The 21203-nt window shown below is 29.7% G+C and overlaps 1 protein-coding gene across 1 annotated transcript; it reads left to right on the top strand.

Annotated features, from left to right (window-relative positions):
• The first annotated feature begins 16365 nt into the window (after positions 1-16365).
• On the top strand, positions 16366-19152 carry LOC123296726 (transcription factor Adf-1-like). Its single transcript, XM_044878379.1, has 4 exons — positions 16366-16406; positions 16975-17143; positions 18375-18531; positions 18594-19152. The coding sequence occupies exons 2-4, from the start codon at positions 16984-16986 to the stop codon at positions 19150-19152; spliced, it is 876 nt and encodes a 291-aa protein (XP_044734314.1). The 5' UTR covers positions 16366-16406; positions 16975-16983.
• The last annotated feature ends 2051 nt before the right edge of the window (positions 19153-21203 follow it).

The following is a 21203-nucleotide window of genomic DNA, read 5'->3' as shown; positions in this document are numbered from 1 at the left end:
CAAACAAAACTCCTTTAAATTTTTTTTTCTATTTGGTTAAACTTATCTTTGGAGGGGCGCGTCTAAATCATGCAATTGTAATATTTTGTTAGCGCATGTAGATGTAGACTACCTATTATCATCTCGAGTAGTTCGAAAGATAAATTGTTTTAAATTTCCATAAACTGAAATATTTTGGTATTATCTATCTCATTCCTGTATGTACAAACTATATCAATAAGACTATTTTGACGTCTGACTCATATGTTATAATATGTGTTTAGAATTATTTATCTTTTGTAATGCAGCTTTGTTTAGTCCCCACTATAAATAGGCTACATAATTATAATATATATTACATTTGTCAAATACCCCCACCGAGTGTTTACAGTGTAAACATTTGACTAATTTAATAATAATACATAAATTAATATACACATACTAATTAATTAATGTTCACATTTAATTATTATTATAAATTATTTATTGAAAAATAAAATGCTGACCCTATAAAATATAAGTTTGGTGGCATGTCCACAAGAGTGAAGGGTAAAGAGTGACGATCATGTTTGGTATGAGTGAATGAGTATGTTATTTGTATAGCAAGTAGAGAGTAGCACCAAAGCAAAACTCAATACTAATGGCATCAGTGGGGTTACTGTGGCATAAAATGCTATACTCTCTGCCAACTCATTTATAATGAATGTTTTCTACTGAATAAAGATATATATGATATTTTAAATATGTTAGATAAAGATGTGTAATCATATACCTTTTTCATGATAATATTTATAAAATTCTGTGAGCTCAAACAGGCGACGATATCAACGAACTATATTCTATGTAGAAAATAACATATAATGTTGGATATTCGATAACAATACCAGCAATGCGGGCAAATAAAATTGGAATTTGCTTCTAGCCTTACAAAATATACAGTGAATCATCAACCAAATAAACTGTTTTGATTATTATTATTCCATAATTTCCATAGTTACATGTAAATTAATGTATATGCATAATCAATTAATCAATAAAAATAATTAATTAATTCAATTAATTTTTTCAAAACTATGAACTATTAGTAATGGTGATTTTACTCACTGTCACGTTTTAAGAAAAAAATCAAAACAATTATCTTCTATCTTTTTTTAAATAGCAACCATGTTGTATTTTAGCTAGCAACACACAAAACATTTTTGTAAACATGTTTTTGCAAGTTTCAAGAAACCTTGTTGTTCAAAATCATTCAGTTATTTTTAATTTTTTATCTTTAAAGTAAAAAAAATTACGTATTTATTAAAATGAGATAAAATGATTAATAATAATTTGTTAAATATTATCTATCTTTGTTTTTTTTTTTTTTATTATTCAAACATATTTGATATAAAAGAAAAAAGGGGGGATTCGTTTATGTTGAAACTACAACACAATTCAATGTTTTTTTTAGCTTTATACAACAAAAAAAAAAACTTTTTATAAAATGTAGGTATAAAAAAAACTTACATACCTATACATATAATAATAACATAATATTATGTGATATAACGAATCTACTGAAAAAAAATAATTTTAGCTTTATTTATTATGTTATCTTGTGAACACAATGACGAATATTATTTATTATTCAACTCGAATTGTTTTTTTGTTTATTTACTTGAAATATCAACTTTTTTTAAACTGAAATCGAATATAAATGTTTTGTTTTGGTTTTTTTATCATTTGTATTGTTTTTTTTTTTTTTATACGATGTATGTTGACATGTTCTATTGTGTTATTTTTTTATTATCATGCAATTTGTTTTGTGTTTTTTTAGCCTTTACGCATTTTATTTATTTTTTACAAATATTTTTTAGCCTATGCTACTTCCAAATTTAGTTAAAGCTTATAATATAGCTATATTTAGAATATATGTCTGTATTATATTATATTTTATTTGTTTGTGTTTCTTTGACGTTTGTGTGCATATTAAACTTACATGTGCATTTGAAATTTTTTTTAAAATTGACTCACCAACACCGTTCTTCCACCCCTCGAACTTTTTGGAAAGTCTTTGTAGAATCGATAGATTTTGATGAAAAATGATGACAAAATGGGTCTTTTGGATATAAAAAAAAACATTGAGTTAGAAGGGTGGTGTACAAGGTGTTCTATAATTGACTGCAGAACTCTTGACTTCCTAAATAAGGTTATAAATACGAACGAAAAAGATCTTTATCAAATTTCGATCTGACGCCTAATTTCCGAGATAATTAATTAACCAAATCAATTAATAAATTTATCCAAGGACAGAGCACTTAGAAATATAAGGATGTCTTTATCGTTGCATTTAGTTATATTATCTATCTCATTTTTTAAAAATTTTATGAAACTTATCCCAGTAACCCCTAAATTATTACATGCCATGCTAATTACTGGGTGGGGTTTATTAAAAATTTGAAAAAGTGCGATAAGTAATTTGATAATTAAATGCAACGATAAAGACAGCAATTTTTCTTGTATTATTTACAGCAAAAACAGATGTCTTTATCATTGCATTTATCACTTTTCTAAATTTTTACTAAACTCAAGCCAGTAACCTTTATTTATTATTACATACCATGGTAATAACTGGGTGGAGGTAATTAAATGCAACGATATCTCATTGGACAAATTTATTAATTGATTTGATTAATTATGTCGGAAATTAGGCCCCTGATTCGTCTATATAAGCTTATTTAGGATAGAGTTCTGTAGTCAATTATAGAACACTTTGTATTTCACTCTTCTTATTAACAAAGCCAACCCGCACTAACTCAACTTTTTATAACTCAATGTATTTTTCCGCCCTGGGGATAATTTCATCATCTTTTTTGTGAAGATGTTTCGATTCCACAAAAAATTTCCCAAAATTCTGGAGGCATGAGAGGGGGCTATAATTTTCCAAAAACGTTCTTCTGGTAGTAGAATTGTAAATATATTTCTAAAATTTTCGCTAAATGAAAAACTGTCTAAATGTAATGTAATTTGACATCTTGAGAATTTAAAACAAATATGTTTATTGTGACTAACGATTGTTGAGGTCGGTTATTATTATTACCTGATCATAGCTAAAATCTGTTAAAAAGGTTAAGATAGCCCTTAATTCTTTTAAAACGAGTTTAGTATCTGTGAAAACATTCTGATTGGTCGCTGCATGTGGTCTTCATCACACATATTTTGTAGGTGATTAATAAAGATTATTTCGGATTAACATTAGGGTTTATTCCATGTTTGTAATTTTTTTTTCTTTTTTATATAAGTAGGAAAATAAATTTTGTTAGCTTGTCCATGTTCAAACCTATCATGCTCTTTGAATTGGCTTAAAATACTTTGTTTTAGTGAAGCGTAAACAATTTTACAAATCCCAAGAAAGAGCAAACAAGGGAAAATAATTAAACAAAATTCACAGGGTTTCCATAACTTCTTTTTATTTCTTTGTACAAAGTAAAAATAGTATGATAATCAACAAAAAATTCTTTTTAGAGTTTCCAACGGAAATATCTACTTTCAGCATTCCTGAATCCATATTTTTGGAACGTATACATGCATGTAGATTAGATTAGATTTGAGTTTGGAAGGTATTTTGTGTTGAGATTAGTTTGATCTATTGTGCCTTCTTTGCTTCAAAAGTGCTCCAGGAGCCTTAAACCTTTAGTAAACTTTAGGATATATGATTGTTTGTATTGGAGCTTTATCGCCAAATGGCAGGCACCACATGCGCATCTTAATAATTATAATATTTAACCTTTACAGCTCCTGAAATCGGAATCGCCCTAGCACAACGACCCCAACTCCGATATACAGTGTGGACCATCTTAATCTATTATGGCCATTAGCTCGTTTAGTAGTTCAAAAAATTGTAGAAAATACTAAACAAAAGTTGCAGAATTTGATGGGGGACCTCATGTTTTGTATTCAGATTCGACCTTCTTCTCCGTATTGCTTTAATAGTCAATTTAGATCCTAAAAGGTAAGAGATAGAATAATACTTTAAGTTAGCAAGTTGATCCTCATAAGAAAAATAATATTTTTTAATTAAAACATTTCTTCGAATATCTTTAGCTATCGGAAAAATTTGTCATTATAGCATTTAATCGAAAGAAAACACGCTAGCTACAGAAAAATGCTTTAGCCAAAAATTGTCAAAGAAAATAGAGGACATCCACCTGTGACCATGACTTTGACTTGAAATTCTAGTTTCAAAGTCACCTAATAGCCAAGGTACCTTGTTCTTCATATTATCTTGAAAAACCTGGGCTTAAAAGTTATTAATACGTACGAATAGTCTTCATTGCCCTTGATAATTTTGTCTAAAATATTTTTCTAAAGCTACCGTATTTTCTTTCGATTAAATGCAGTAATGGCATACTTTTAAGTCGCATTTCCTTCGACAGCTAATTATTTTCTAAAAAATCATAGTTTTTTATGAGGATGAACTGTCTAATTTAAAATGTTATCTTATGAAGCATTAAGGAATGAAAAAAAACTTAACTGCTGATTTCTAGTGTTTTTTTTTTCTTAGTATGGAATTTTTTTTTTTTTTTAAATATTATACTGCGTGCTTAACTACTTTGGTCATATACGCAGTGTCAGTAGGTAATGGAATTTTTAATATCAAAAAATTAAAGGATATGTTTATAATGCACTCCTTATTTATTTTTAAAATTTTCTAAGAAAAAGCATGTATAATCATTCGCCTCTACTTTAATCTATAAATCATCCGCTTTGGATGGATTTTTAGTGAAATCATTCAGATATAATTTAATCTGATCATTACAAAGAAATGCACTCAACTAAGAAATAACTAACTCAGGTACATTTTATTGCTGCTTCGTTGAAACCACAAACTGGAATAAAACATTTTACACTTTTTATAATTTCGAAGAATGTTTTTAGTGGTGACTGGTGAAAGAAAGCTTTATTTGTTGTTACCTATATATAAATATAAATTTCAAATATTTCAAATTAATATTATGTTAATTGAATATCGAAAATAATCGAATTTATTACATAACTAATAAAAGTTACAAGAAATAATGTTTTATCCATATAGTTTTTTTTTGTGTGATCGATTTTTAAGCATGTCAGTAAAATATGATTGATATTGTTCAAAAAGCCAAATTAAATCCAACATTAAATTTGGTGAATGACTACATAGAAACACTGAATTTACGAGAGTTTATTATTTTAATCTGCGGTTTGTGGTCGGTTACTGTGGCAACACATTAATTCTGTCAGAAACTCAATATCAATCGAAAGCACTCTTTTCCCGCACGAGACACAACCTTGTGTTACGTTAATAGAGTTAATACTTAGTCTTCGAACAGGACAGGGCTCAATAATCATAATAACATGCTCTTTTTCATTACTGATGCGAATATTAATAACCTAATATAAGATTGTATTCCGGACAAGAACAATGTAATTTTGATTGATATTGAATCTCTTTTGAAATTTTCGTTGTACTAGAGTCAAAACCTCGCTACTCCGAAAAAACAGTAGGTCTATTATGGCAACTGAAAAGAAAATGCATTTGGATAAGGAATACATTGCAAAAAATCGCACACTTCTAACTCCCTTTTCAAATGGTAAAATACTTTTCGATCAAAAAACACTTGGCTATCATCTACACATCAACTACACTTATGAGACTTTTCAAAACAATGATTCCGGTAACTACATTAAATAACTAAATTCAGACACCTAGAAGTTCTTATTTCTTATTTATCTTGACGATTTCCGAGGATTTTTAATTAAAAAATTTTTATTTTTGCCACTTCTAGGGGTAATTTTAATAGGATTGCAATCATCTTCAGTTGCTGTTTGTCGGCGGATTTATGATGACCTCGGGAAACCATTTTCGGGATGGAATTTAGAATTTTTTAACCACTGTTACTATTTTAGTGCTTTGGGGGTGGAAAAAATACTCTCATTTTCAGTTAGTGTGGCTGAATGTTCCTGGAGGCCTAAAGAACACGTGTAAACAAGAATTTATGAAATCGAAGCTGCTCTACTAATTTTCCACATTTTCCGGCTTATTAAGTGTACTAATATAATGTAGTTTGCTTAAAGTCTATGCAGCAATAGCCGCAATAAACAAAAAATGCGAGAAATTTATTAATTTTTTTTTCACTCAATTATACAATACAATAGTTTATTATGTTTTTTGTGGAAAAAATAATAGTAAAATAACGCATGGGATTTTAAAATTGAGAATAGGCTGGAACACATATTGTACAGCGCGCTTACATCATTATAACAGGTGACTCACAAAATATTGCAATTTGGCTTTTGATACTGTATAATGATATAGCCAGCCTCTATGACTATGAATATAACTTCATTTAACTTTTATTATGTTATAAAATAATAGGTATAGGTCTGCAAAGCATCACAGTCTTCTCTCCGAACCCATCGCTTCCAATCTTAATGTTAAACATCGGCAGCTTGTTTTCTGTAAATTTTTGTGTAATTGTTTTTCTCTTAAGACAAGAGGCAAAGCTATACAACTTCATTGTTAAGGCAAGAAATATGTCTTAAGATAAAAGCCCAAACGACTAAAGAAATGCTTTCCATTGAAAATACGTACAATATACGATTTGCTTTGTACCCTAATACAAAACGAATTAATTCTGCTACTTTCCACTGATGGAGCATTATTACCGCTTATGGAAAAAAGTTTGAAGATGCCAAATGACGGTCCGAATTAATAAATAAAAGGATGCTTTCGCCATGCTTCAAAAGCTGAAGATTTTCTGAACCAATGTAAAAATTGTTCTCTTCCGTAGATGTCACGGTGAAAACATCCATGAAGCTTGTGATTGTCGTTCGAACGATTACCTTTCGATATCTGAGGAGTATCTTTAGGATATAGATGGCCACCGGATATTTCTATTGCGGAGAATATATGTATAGCCTAATGAACACTAAATTGTAGGTTTGCAGAAGATGGCCAAATAGGTCTTGGAAGTAACGTATTGAGGAAGAGGAGAAGAGGAGGGTAGAGAATGGTGGAAGGAAGATTTGGTCGCATATACAAAATATCTGGTTATTGTGTGACTGTCTTTGGTACAATAAAAGGCAGGAAATTAAATACAGAATGTATATACTTTGTATACTAAATAGGAGGACCTCCTATTAAAGAGTATGGGAATATTTTTTGAATGGGTAAAATATATGGAAATCGCCATGGTTAAATTCAGGGCGTTTCGCCTGTATCTGCAATTAAAAATTTTCTCCAAATATGAGCACTTAATGTAAATAGGGTCCTCATTAAGTTTTCCATTTTAACTCAGTCCTATATGAAAAAATTCATATCTTTCCATTAATTGAATGCACAGCAAAGTTCAAAACATATTTTGCACGAAATTGAACCCTCTATAAAATAAGTCTCTTCCGCTAGTCTAACCATTTAAAAGATATTGACAGCCAAAGAATGAAGAACAAAGCTAAATTTCTTTTCTTCTTCGTTTTATAATTTGTTATTTAATAAAACTCATACAATAAGCAACACATATTTTTGTAGAAAATGAACTGATCTATAAAAATGGTCTCCTTTATTTAATAGATTTTTGTAAGTGTTTAAACGATATTCGTAACCAAAGTTTAAAAATTTTAGATAATTTTTAATAATGATCTTAGAAAATATGGCTTTTTATTCATTTATTTTTGATATGATGATAAGACTAGAGTAGGACACTGAACAGACACCTAAAGTATATATTTAAACGGTGCCTTAGTAAAAAAAATTCTTAATCTTTTTCTTTCCACCTTTTTCCCGGTGTATTTTCTTGATCGGCAAGGGGGTGCAAGTGCACTTCTCCTCCCACTACCCATAGCACAATACAAAAGCATAAAAAAAGTTGCGAAGTTAAAGAAAATTAAATAACAAAACCAGTAGTAGCCCCACTGGTCGGTCACTATTACATTTTTAATAATGTTTTCATGTTGATAAAACGTCGTAAATTTGATGTATAAATCATTCTCAACCTAACTCATATGAACCTCATCTAGAAAGAGAAGGTATATACTTTGGATTACATCCAGACTTTGTTGTAATCGATATTATGCGGCAGTGGTCCAGTAGACATACATATCTCTGAAAATCAGAAGCGAAACGAGAAAAAACTATAAATACGTTGTATTTCGACCTACAAGACATAAATTAGTTAAGTTTGATTCAGTTTAATAGACATAAATTTGATTCAGTTTTTTGATCACCAGAAGAGCAACTGTACTATAGTTTTTGTTTTTTTATTTCCTTGGATATTTTCGAAAAATCTCTTTAAGCACATAAATAGAAAAACCACAAGAGTATCACTAATTATGAATTACGAAAGCCAAAAATAAGACTAAATTTCGAGGATGGAGGCCAAGAACAAGATTAAGTGTGAAAGATAATTATTGAGAACAATTTGACCTTAATATACAAAAACAAGCAAGTGTACGAAACATTGACAGCGAGGCTCCATTTTCACCTTTTAGAATTTGCATACGTAATTAAAAATAGAAAGTTAAGCCCGAACGAAAATAAATATGTTTCTATGTAGCTTAATATATCTTGAACAAAGAAGTGGCTATAGAGTAGCAGAAAGTAATAAACGCCTAAACTGGATTCCAACGTGACAAGGTCGAAGTTAAGAAACTGATTTTTTGTTCTTCCATTTGTAGTGATATTTTAAAGACAAAGCCTCGCAAATTTTTTTTCAATCATTTTCATCGTTTTTATTTTGTTTTAAAATCGATCCTCCGTTTCTAAAAAGTTCTGCCGATATTCTCGATAGAAAGTTAAATACTTCAGAATTAGGTAATCAAAAGGATTTCATATTCAGGCAAAGAGATTTCATTATTTATTTGTTTCATATTCAGGCATAATCGACAATTCTGAGCAGCTTAATTATTAGGATAATATTTATTTAAATCTGTAAGTATGGAAAATTTAGGTATATAAAACATTAATGATATAATCAGGTTAATTTCAATGCCTCCCGACTTTTTGGTTTTATCCCGACTTCGCGAAACACTGAGGTGGGAACCAAAATTACTGTGTAAGATATAAAAAATGTGTAAAAAGCAATTTTGTGAGCTGTTTTTTTAAATAAAAATTAAAACTGAAAAACCTACATTTGCCTAGTTATTTGTAGAAAACTGGTTTTTTAAATTTGGACTTTTACTCCGCGTCCTCTTAATTCATTAAATATCGTGAGGAAGTTTTAGAATCTGTAAGAGCAATCTCTTACAATTTATTACACATACCAAAAGCTCTCTATATCCATTTTCATCTGGTTAATAATTTTGCAAAGGTCCTTTGCTGGAGAGGATTTTTGATACACAGCCTAACATTTTTGCAAATTTCTGGTCTTGACTATTTTCCATGGATTAACAAGAACACAGAATGAAATAAGAAAATTATTAAACCTTAACATTTCAAAAATAAATAAAAAATAAAATGTAGAAATTAATCTATTTTTTAATTAATAACTCAAAGTATAAATAAATGTCCAAATAATCAACATAGGATAATGAATGGCATCTCATCGTCTACTATTATTATTGAAAATCATCATGAAACGGAAGAAGAAGAATCCAATCAACTAGAATGGATATCGCGTTGCATACCCATTTTCTAAATGAATATAACAAACCTTACATAGTACTTTATTCTAACAAACAAAACGAGGGAATTGTTTGAGAAGAGAACCTTTTTTAACACGGAAAGGAACATAAAATCCTCGTATCCATGGTAACCACTTCAAATAGGATAAGCATTATATACAACGAGTATAATAATATATAATGTATTAAAGCCGAAGTGTATATATATCCATTATTTTGGTATACGAAGTTCGAACGAAATATTCCCTTGAATGTTATGTTCGTTCACCGATATATCACGTTATGTGATATTCCAAAGGAGGGGCGAGCGAGCGATTATGTCACAAAATTCAGCACGAACGTATTTACAGACATACAAGCTTCTAGCTCCACACAGCTCCACTCACTATAATGTTTGTTATGTATATATATATATATATATATAATAAAATGCAGGCAGACAGAAGCAGGCTTACGTGAGTACTATACATATAGCGACAGCAAAGTATCGATCGATAAACTTTAATATGAATAGAACTGAACCCTGCAGCAGTGTTAGTCCCAAGATTATCATCATGATGAGGGAATAATTATGGAATGGAGATGGGAGCTATACTCTTTCGAATTGTTCATTTCCTTGTTCATCAAGCTTAACGCAAACATACTACCAGTTTGAAAATGCTCTCTATAACTCTCATGAAATTATACAAACTTCAGTGAGTTTTTTTTTTTCTGTACAAAAACCTTTTCTGTCCTTTTTTGTTATCCCTCTCATTTGTGTGTGATTGATTAGTTTTCGTGTTAAATTTCATTTTATATTTTATACTTAAAAAAGAGAGTTCGTTTTTACTTATTTTGAATATTACCGAAAAAAATAAATGGCACGAAATTTTTATAATGTAAAACAATGTAACTCGAGGCTTTTCTCGTGTTATATATGTTTTAAGTATGTAACAGATACAATACTAGGTATTTTCTCTAATTCTATATAAATGTAATAAATTCTTAGAATTTCTGGAATTAATTCTACGTATTTATATTATATATTCAAGAATATCTCATCAAATTCGGAGAATTTCAAAAATAACATTATAGCAATGTTTACCAAGAAAACTGGTGTTTATTCTAAAGTCTATATATATTAAATGCTTTGTGTTGAATGACTAGTTGACTGACTGACTGACGGATCAACGCACATTTGGAAACTTGGATGGTGTGTTCTTTGTATGACGTAGGCATCCGATAAGGAAATTCAACACCAAAGGGGATGAAAAACGGGGAAAAGTTTGTTTTGAAAATCCGTCATTTTTGAATCCATTATTTCACCGATTTTAAAAATTCTTCCACCTTTTGAATGCTCGAAGTAACATGGGCAGTATTTTTATTTAAAAAAACTAGAGTTGCGCATCAAAGAGTTAAAACCCATTAAATTGTGAACGAAAGCGGAGAAAAGTGAGGGGAAGGGAGGTGATAGGCGGTCTTTGTTTTTAAAATCGAAATTGCCCAGCGGGCGAGTAACTGCTAGTATTAAATAATGAGAAAAATTATTCTACAAATATTAGAAATTATTAAAAAATAAGTGAAAATAAACAATTGACTGAATTAATTGCTGAAATACCCTAGAGAGACAATGTTGAATATCTTTGAAACGAATTTTTAAACAATAAAATTTTTACTCGAGAATGGACCAGTTTGACCCCTTAAATCATCAATCTCTTACGATTTAAAAGGTTAATAGACAGGTGATTGTATTCAAATCAATCTCTTACGATTTAAAAGGTAGATCCGTCCGACCCAAGACCCTATGTTGCTCATTTACGAACTCAAACTCACTTTTCTAGAGTACACTAAAAAATGAGTACACTATAAAAGAGTTCACTTCTTGAGTACAGTAAAAAAATTTCAACTCGATATCTTCTTTCGTTCTTGAATTATTGTGATGGCGGACGGCCAGACGGACAAACGAAAATGGATTCAACAAGTGATTTTATGAACACCTATACCAAAATTTTCACATTGAAAACACCTATTCATGGCCGATCACTAAACTTAAACAACATTGTACAGTCAGTACTTGAATGGGAAAACTCTTGAGAACATTGTGATGCTGTTGCCTTTTTATTATTTATAATCGTTTTTTTGTACCCATTATATATCTTATATATTATTAGCTTCCGTATGTTTATTGCCGCAAAATTAAAAAGGTAGACGATGAATAGACAGGTCGTTGCATTTGTACCCAAGAGTGCTTTATAAATACTTTGTTTGCATCTCGGATTCTTACGAGAACGAATATTAAAAAATACTGAAAAAGAGATGAAAGTCATATAATATAAATGTCAAATGTGTTTCTAGATTATTTTTACTAGTAAGTTAATAAATTTAATAAATTCAATTTGAAAATTATGAAATTTTAATTCTTTATATTGTAATTAATAAAAAAATCCAAAAAAACACAGTTATCCCAAAATTTTAAGTTTGCATCTCGGATTCTTACGAGAACGAATATTAAAAAATACTGAAAAAGAGATGAAAGTCATATAAATGTCAAATGTGTTTCTAGATTATTTTTACTAGTAAGTTAATAAATTTAATAAATTCAATTTGAAAATTATGAAATTTTAATTCTTTATATTGTAATTAATAAAAAAATCCAAAAAAACACAGTTATCCCAAAATTTTAAGTTTTCACTTCTATTGGCAGTCTCTATGACTGCCTATCTTTTTTTTTTATGGTAAAAAATTTATGTGGCTGTTTTTTCTAGAAGCCCCCTTAATGAGTATGTTCTTCTTAATTCTCCCGACTCATTCTTTTTCTTCGTTAATCTGAAAATAATTCATACTGGTTTTGTGGTGTACAAAAACCTTTTCTGTCCGTTTTTTTTTCTTTAATTTGTGTGACTTACTAATTATATTTCGGGTTAAATTTCATGTTATATTATCCTATATTTTATTTATAAAGGAGAGATTTTATTTTACTTATTTTAAATATTTGCAAATCAATAATTTAATATTAATATTTTTAAAAATGTATCGGAAATTTATCTTTAGTATATACAATCGAGATTTGAAACGGAAGTGAAATAAATATGTTATATATCAATAGGTAAGATACAATTCGAGATAAGTCCTTATTATTTTTAGGAATTTCCTTTAATTCATTCAATGTGAATTCTAAGAATTACGGCAACGAATTCTATGTATATATAATAATATATTCTAGAGTAGCTTATCAATTTCGGAGAATTTTAAAAACAAATTGGTTCATAAAAAAGTGGTAATACTTGCTACAAAGAAAATGACTCTACTTACTATTCGTTGGGTGCGTAATCATGGTAGAGCCAATGAAATCTACGCCCGCGCTTCTATTGGATTAAATCTACACCCGCGCTTCTGCTTGCAAATTTTCAACTCTCTATCTTTTATAGTTTTGGAGAAAATGGACACCAAAGTTTTAATTTACTTTGTACTCTCATGGGTAAATAGTGATGTTTCAAAATATGTTTCAAACTAAAGTTGTATTTTTTCTTATATCTTGCTTAAACATAGGAACTAACTGGTAGTCTTCTCTCTCATTCATCATATCGCAAATTTTGGACCTTGGCGTTCTCTATGTATAATATTCTATGGTGTGTTCCTATATTCAATTATAAACGACTGAAGGCATGTTGTTCTGAACAACATGTAACAAATGTAACAAAACCACGTCCTACGCAATTAGCTATATAATTTACTTTCTGCTTTTGAGTGGTTTTAATAATTATCAAAAGCCTGTTTTTTTTAAATCATAAAATGTAAATTTCAAATTTTATTTATTTTTTAATTAGCGTGTCACAATCTTCAAAATATGAAAAAAGCACACCTACCAAATAGACCTTTTCATCATGTCATATGCGCAAGTGCAGAGTTTATTTTTTCGTACTGACAGCAATAAGTAGGACTAAGATAGAAGATATTTGTTATGTATTTTATCACATTGGCTATAAATCATTTAGTACGAAACAATTGTGAATCGTGATTTTAAAATGAAAAGCCCTATTAAAGAATGATTTTTAGAGGTATTAAAATTGTTTTTATCTGTTTCGAAAATTGCTATGTTTCTCCAAGGGAAATCTTATAAGTGAAATAATAAAATGAAAAGTTGTAATAGTAATAAGGGATTTTGAATTATATTGTGAAATAATTTAAAATACAAGGCATCAAGATATGAAAGAAGTGTAAATAACTATCATATACCTGATAAAATTTATAGTTACCTATTAAGTACAGCACAAATGATACGGACGTACACACAACCAGGCAGATCCCAATGAATTTCGAAAAGATCGTACTCTCTAAAAATACTGAGCAGTTATGGTAACCAGTACGAGCCGGAAACTTCGAAATTCCACAAAATTTAAGTTCCATGCAACTTGTAAATTGCATGACAGCGCTAAAAGGTAAAATTAGAAAATTTCTACTTTGAAGATACGTGCACATAAGCTTCTTGATCACGAGCCACCTATCGGAAACATTGGATGTTATGACTTATACTTTTGTTGTACCTACTAGATTAAGAATTAAATTAAACAGGATATTCCGGAAAATAAATATTCGTGTTTTTCCGGAATATACTGTGATTTGCAAGACAAACATTTAAGACCTTAAAGTACATGTAAATAAGCTTGGAGGCTGATGTGCTTTCTCTCTTCCCGTGGGAATTTTCAACACATGAATTTTTTTTTTTTTTTTGACATGTACTTGCGAATGCGAATTAAAGTATATCCCGGGAAAAGATGAAAACTTATTTTCCGAAGTATGTTTATTCATTTATTTATTCGAATTACTGCCTTTTAGTATTAATAATGAGTCAGTAATTAGTCACTGCAATTCCATCGTAATTATGTATCATACTTATACATTTATTAAACAAATCATTATTTATTTAAGGTAGTACCAGCATGAAATCACTTTTCGACAGATTTGGCCGAATTTTTTTTCTCGGGTTTATAATAGCTTTATTTATGAATTCCTAAAATTTCATAATTTTTGACCGTTTAGATCGCGAGATATTTAAAGACAAAGTTCGCGATTTTGAGGGTCATGTCCCATTTAAAGCATGTAAAATGTCCGGTCTCTCCAACTATTTTTTATGATATTATTATATATTGAAGAAAAAGTAGAAAAAAATGTTTATACAATACAATTCTAAAAAAAAAATTTAGAAATTAATTTTCACTTTCGAGATATTAATTTTGACGTAAATTGATCGAAATTGGGACGTTGGCATAATTATTTCCCATTTTAAACGGTCAAAATTTCTGAAACTTTGGGAATTAATAGTAAGCATTATTAAATTCTTAAATTTAATTTTTCGTTAAATTCTGTCGAAAAAAAAATTGTACCATTGCTTTAACATAGAAACTGCAAATACCATGCTGGAACATCGTTAATAAAAGCATACATTTAGATTTAGATAAGCAAATAATAGTTTTAATTAATAGGCAGGTGATCGTATTCAAATAAACACCTGCGCTACGATTATTATTACAAAGAAGATTTTTATAGAGATAGAGAAAAGAGATATCTATTCCTACATGTTTACACATGGAAAAATTATTTAAGGTGCAAAATGAAAAACCAACCAGTAGAAAGTCTATATTCGTGTAAAAAAATATTTTTAAGAAAATTATAGTTAAAAATTTATCTGATATTTAAAACCGCTATATAATCAAAATTATATAGAATCAAGTTTCTGAAAATCATTTTTGTAAAATGCTGACATTATTACTAAAATACAAAACAATTGCAATTAATTCGCTTCTTTGGAATATGCATTCATCAAACTTAGTGAAAGTAGATGAGTTGGCATAAAAATGTATAGATGAGTTTAAATATACACTTCCCCAAAAAAGTTTTTTCCCGTTTTTTTTTTGTCTTAAAAGTTAGTTCAAAAAGTTCAAAAATGTAATCTAAGCTATCGAAATCGTTTTTTATTCGTTCACTTAATTACAATTGTTAAAGTTCAAATTTTTGCAAGGTAATATAAAAATTTTTCATGAATGGTTTTGAATCCAAAGAGTTTACGTAGAGAACGCGAGAGATCTGCTAGCCTGTAAGTGGATGCGATATTATGAATGAGAATACCGCCAGTGAGTTCCCCTGTGTCCCTGTCATAGTCATATGTCATAATCATATGATGCATAGAGATTTTGTGTCTGCTATTATATTTGTTTTGTACAAATAGGTTATATACAGTTTTGTATTATTTTTTTCAGAATATTTATTATTTTTGTAATTGAAATATTGGTAGATGAAAGAAAGTGCACTTAAATTTAAATAATAATTAAATTCAATAAAACTCATAGTTAATTTTATTAAAAATTAAACTGTTTATATTGTGTTTGTTTTGTAAATAAAGTTTCTTTTGACGTTTTTACTTTTTGAATAACTTTTAATGTGTTAAATAATATTCCATAAATCGTTTTTTAACTACTTAATTAATAGCAATAATGGAAACAATACCTACACTGGCAGTCTTTTCTCTCATTCATCAAATCGCAAGTTTTGGGCCCTGGCGTTCTCTAGTTGTATAAACTCTTTGGTATACTAGAATTGTCACAACAGATGACGAAATGTATCATTGCGCACGATTCTGAAGTGTTTTAATGTCACAAATTTTTAAAGCTAGTATATTTATTGCAACACTTTTAATTGTATATATTTTATTATAGGAATCATTTTTTTGGTCCCTGCAATCGATTCGACGTGTTTTGTACATCGAAAAATTCACTGAAAGTATCGATTATGAAGAACGAGAAACGGTTATAGAGGTATTGATGGTTAATATTTGGGAATTTTTTCAAAATAAAAAATAATTTTATATTTTTTGATCAGTTTTAAGCAAAAAAGTACTCTTATCATTTTTTCTCTAGGCACTTAGTTTTCGAAATACAAATTCTTGAAAAATTAAAAATGCAATATTAGATTTTTAGAAAAATGTGTTATTTTTTCAATCTCCGAGGGAATTTACTTAACTAACGCAGCTCCTGATTTTTTTTTGTCTACAAAATCAGCTTGCAGGCTTTTTGAGCCCTAATACGTCTATTATTGTTACGTTTCATCTCCCAATGATAAATCAGTATATAAACCTATGGATACCGATGTATATATCGAAACATCTAAAGGTCTGATTCCTATACTGCGTCTGACGCTGTGCGACTGACGCAGTATACTGCTCTTATGAAATTTAATACAAGCGTTGTCTATGATGCGTCACTACGTCTGGTGTGACTGCAGCTTATTTAAGTAGTACTGACGCAGCCACAATACACATACATTTATACAACACAATTTGAATACATGTTTATTTTGTTTATGCGTGATACATTAAATAAATAGTTGTCAAAAATGACTTCGAAAGTAATTTTTTCAAGTGTTGATGACGAAAAACTAGTGGAAACTGTAGCTAAATTTCCATGTATTTACGACACTAGTAATAAGTTATATAAAAATCAAGTTGCCAAAGACAATGCATGGAAGGAAGTAGCAGAACACACGAAGAAATCAGGTAAAAAAATTATTTGTGTTATATTTTTCTTAAATTATTCTTTATTTTAAATACTATGTTTACATAATACCATTTGCATTCTTTTTAATACATGTTTATGCGTGATACATATTTTATGCTTATACATATTTTATTAATCATCGTTCACAAACAAAACAATATTATTGTAAGTAGCAAAAAAATCGACCAAAGATTTTTCGGCCGACAAGCACAGACTACGATTTAATATAAAGAGAGTAAAAAAATAAATTTAACCTTCACATGGGAATTAGTTAGATCTAGTTACATAATTGTTCTGCCAAGCGATGCTCCAGCATGACGGTTAAAGTATTTCATAAATGAATATCTCACATAAACCACACCAGCAGTTGTATCAGATCTTATAATTGGAGTAAAATTTCTCGATGATAAAGGATCATAAGGATGTAGTTATAATCATAATATGATTTATTTTGTGTTTTAAGAAATGCACCTCTAAGCATATTATGCAGACAATAAATGACGATTATTAAGTGATCAGTAGTCTCAGATTTCAAAGTAATTGGGGAGTAAAATATGAGAAAAATTGGACATGCAAACCGAAGGCATTCTCAGAAACTCTACTAGCCCTGCAAAAACGATAGTTAAAACTCGCGACAGTTTTGAAAAAGGTTTCCTCTTGAAAGAGGCAATACATGTCTGAATTAAGGTGCTTTCGAGGTGGTGGGAACATAGTATCGTTTCTAAATTGCTTCCTAAGCTTACTTTTATCAAAGATCCCGCTGTCCCCTCATTTGCCATAAAAACCTACATCAGTGAAGATAAACTTTTAGTTTGCATCAACTTTGCAAGCAAAACGATGGAGAAGAACTGCTTATAATTGAAGTACAAAGAACCACTTCATGTAGGACATAGTATTCGCACATGTTTTCCGTCGATAGCACCGACACAATTAGGAAATTGCCATTTTTGTTCAAATTGTTCTGTTTTTTACTCAATTCATTAGAACTGATAGCGCCTGCTTTACAATTCTGATAATATAACTGGACGAAATTCTAACTGAAAAAGCCAGTGAACGAAATGGTTCCCCTGTTGTCATAAACCTGAAACGAAAAATACGGTCATTTGTTTAAAAAAAGTTATTTGTAAAATGAACGAAAACATAAATTAAAAATCATTTTTGCTGTAAAAGATACCTAAACACTTATCCTATACTACTCACACTGGGTATTTGTGTCCATTTTTTTTACAGCGAATGATTGTAAGAAAAGGTGGAGAAACATAAAGGATACATTCTTCAAGAGGCAAAAGAGACGAACGGGTACTGGATCTTCTACTAATATGAAACCGAAGTCATGGCCATTAGCGAATATGCTATCGTTTCTCGGAAAAGCTAATCATAAGCGAGAGTAAGTTACTCTCTCGAGTTTTTATCTTATATAAAAAGCTTTGTCATATTTTTAATTTACAGAAGCATATCAAACACATCGGCTGACAATAACTTAAGCCAGGCAGACGATGAAATCGGCAGCCAGGCGGACGAAGAAACGATGACACATGAAGACGTTGAATTTATTACTGAAGATGTAACATTAGAAGCGAAGCAACCTCATTCTTTAAAGCAAACGTCAACCCCTTCAAAAGATTTATTTTTTCACCCTAGTAAAAGGCACAAGACTAGTGAAAAAGTAATGAATTTTTTGGAGGAAACGCGAAAAGAAAGAAATGAACTTTTAAGGGGATTGAATCAGAACCGCGATGACGAGATTGATTTATTTTTTAAAAGCATTGCGATGTCTGTAAAGAAGCTGAGGCCAGAATTAATAAATGAGGCGAAAATGAAAAGCTTACAGATGGTCTTCGACCTCGAAAATCGAAATTCCATGTATACCTTTGCTCGACATTCGGCATCTACAAGTAATTCTGCAGCAGAATCACCATCACCAATAGTTACGAATTATAGGTATGGCCCAAGTCTTTTAAAGTATCATGACTCAGACTCTTCGCATTATGATGAAGAAATTATGTAAAATTTTTTATTCGAATAAATTATACTTAAGATAATATATAGTTCATAATAATAACATTCGTTCTCCAATAACTCTAATATATTGTTTCCTTTTCCTCACCTTTCTGTATTTACGAGCCAATTTTCAATCATAATTTTCATCGCGCTCCCCTCTCATACAATAACAATGTATACAAAATATGCTTAAGCATTTTGACGCTAAAAAGCTACACTAGAAGCTTAATTACAAACCTTAACCCAAATGTAACAAAAATATTATTATTTTTTTTTTGCTTACCGACAAGTTACAGTCATTTTTCATGAGGAGTGTTTTGGTACTGATATCTGTATGAAGAATTTGTTCTAAAATCAACCTTTATAAGATCCAAAACATACTTAAACTGAACGACGTTTAGTCTAAAAAATTCAACTTTCTGTCATCCTGCGGTAAATGCTGTTTTGCAAAGAAACCTTCATCTTTTCTTGTATTATATGAGGTATGGTCTTCAGCATTACCATCAAGCATCAATTGTTGAAATAGAATTTCTTCTTTTTCAATTTCTTCCAGCATTAATAGGCGTAATAGAATATCGCGATCATTCATTTTACTTCACTTTTGTTTTTAACAGCCAAGTATGACAGCAGTGCGCGTCAGACGCTTGCGTCAGTCGCAGCATAGGAAACAGTGAAGTATGCGTCAGGTACAGTATATAGGAAACATATTTTAATATTGGTAATTCTGTATTTTTTTTAATATCGATATATCGTTGCCTTACTTATTCTTGAATGCATATTACAACTCTGAGTAATGTGTATTTATCACTTGGAGTGATAACCTATCAGGGCCTAATTTCTTCCTAGTCTATAAATTAACTACGTATTTATCGAGGTGTTTTTATAATAATTTGAAATATCAATAGTATTTTTTTCTAAATATAAAGTATATATGGTAAGATCCAAATTTCAAAAATTGAATAATTTTTATTTTTAACCGACTTTAAACAAAAACGGAGGAGGTTATCAATTCTACTGTTTTTTTTATGTGTGTTACGTCAGAACTTTCGACTGGGTGATCCGATTTTGATGATTCTTTAGCTGTTTTAAAGCTGGTGCTTTCCGTGTGATCCCATTTTATTTTGGCCCAGTTCCGACAACGGTATCCATGAGAAAACCATAAAAATGTTAAATTTGCATTAAGTATGCACGACAAAAGGACGAATAACTCAATAACAAGCCAACCGATTTCGATTATTATTTTTTTAGTGACAAATTAGTTGGTGTACTTCAGATTCACTAAAAATTACAAAATAAAGATAACCGACTTCAAAAGAAAAACTTTTCCAAAATCAATTAATATGCACTAAAAAGTAAAAAAATAACGATAATATAATGTAGTTAAAATTATTGTTATTTTTGGAGTCGGTGTCAGCCAAGTTAATGTAGCAAACTGTTCTGTCAGAGTTGTTTCCTTGGCTGACACCGAATCCAAAAATAACAATAATTTTAACTACATTATATTATCGTTATTTTTTTTACTTTTTAGTGCATATTAACTGATTTTGGAAAAGTTTTTCTTTTGAAGTTGGTTTTCTTTTTGTTAAAAGTTTTCTTTATCATAAAACATTTCCAATGTTTAATTAAATCCTTATTATTTACAATTTTAATTGAAAAATAAATTCACATCAAAATATTTCATTTTATAAATTTAATAAAAAATAAAATATTTTAATACAGTATTGCTGGTAACAAAAAGTAATATTTTCGTCAACTTTTCACCAGTCACTGAATTCTGAATATACATGAAGCTTGCCGTTAAAAACGCTCGACAACTACAATGTCCATTTTAGTGTAGCGGCTGTAAAATTTCAAGATTATTGTTTAAACATGGTGAAAATTTACAGTCGTTATTTTACTGTATTACATTTAAAACAGGTTAAAGTAAGATGAATATAGGTCCATGCTAAACAATATTTATCTAATTTGGAAAATTTATATGTTAACGACCTGCGGATGCAACAAGCACTACGGACAGCAGTGAATCCGATCTTCTTCATGGGAAGTTCGACTTTCTGC

The sequence above is a fragment of the Chrysoperla carnea genome, chromosome 1, assembly GCF_905475395.1.
Source record: "Chrysoperla carnea chromosome 1, inChrCarn1.1, whole genome shotgun sequence".
In the NCBI taxonomy this organism is placed as follows: Eukaryota; Metazoa; Arthropoda; class Insecta; order Neuroptera; family Chrysopidae; genus Chrysoperla; species Chrysoperla carnea.
Note: the sequence above shows the minus strand (reverse complement) of the source record. Positions and strands in the feature narration are given on the sequence as shown.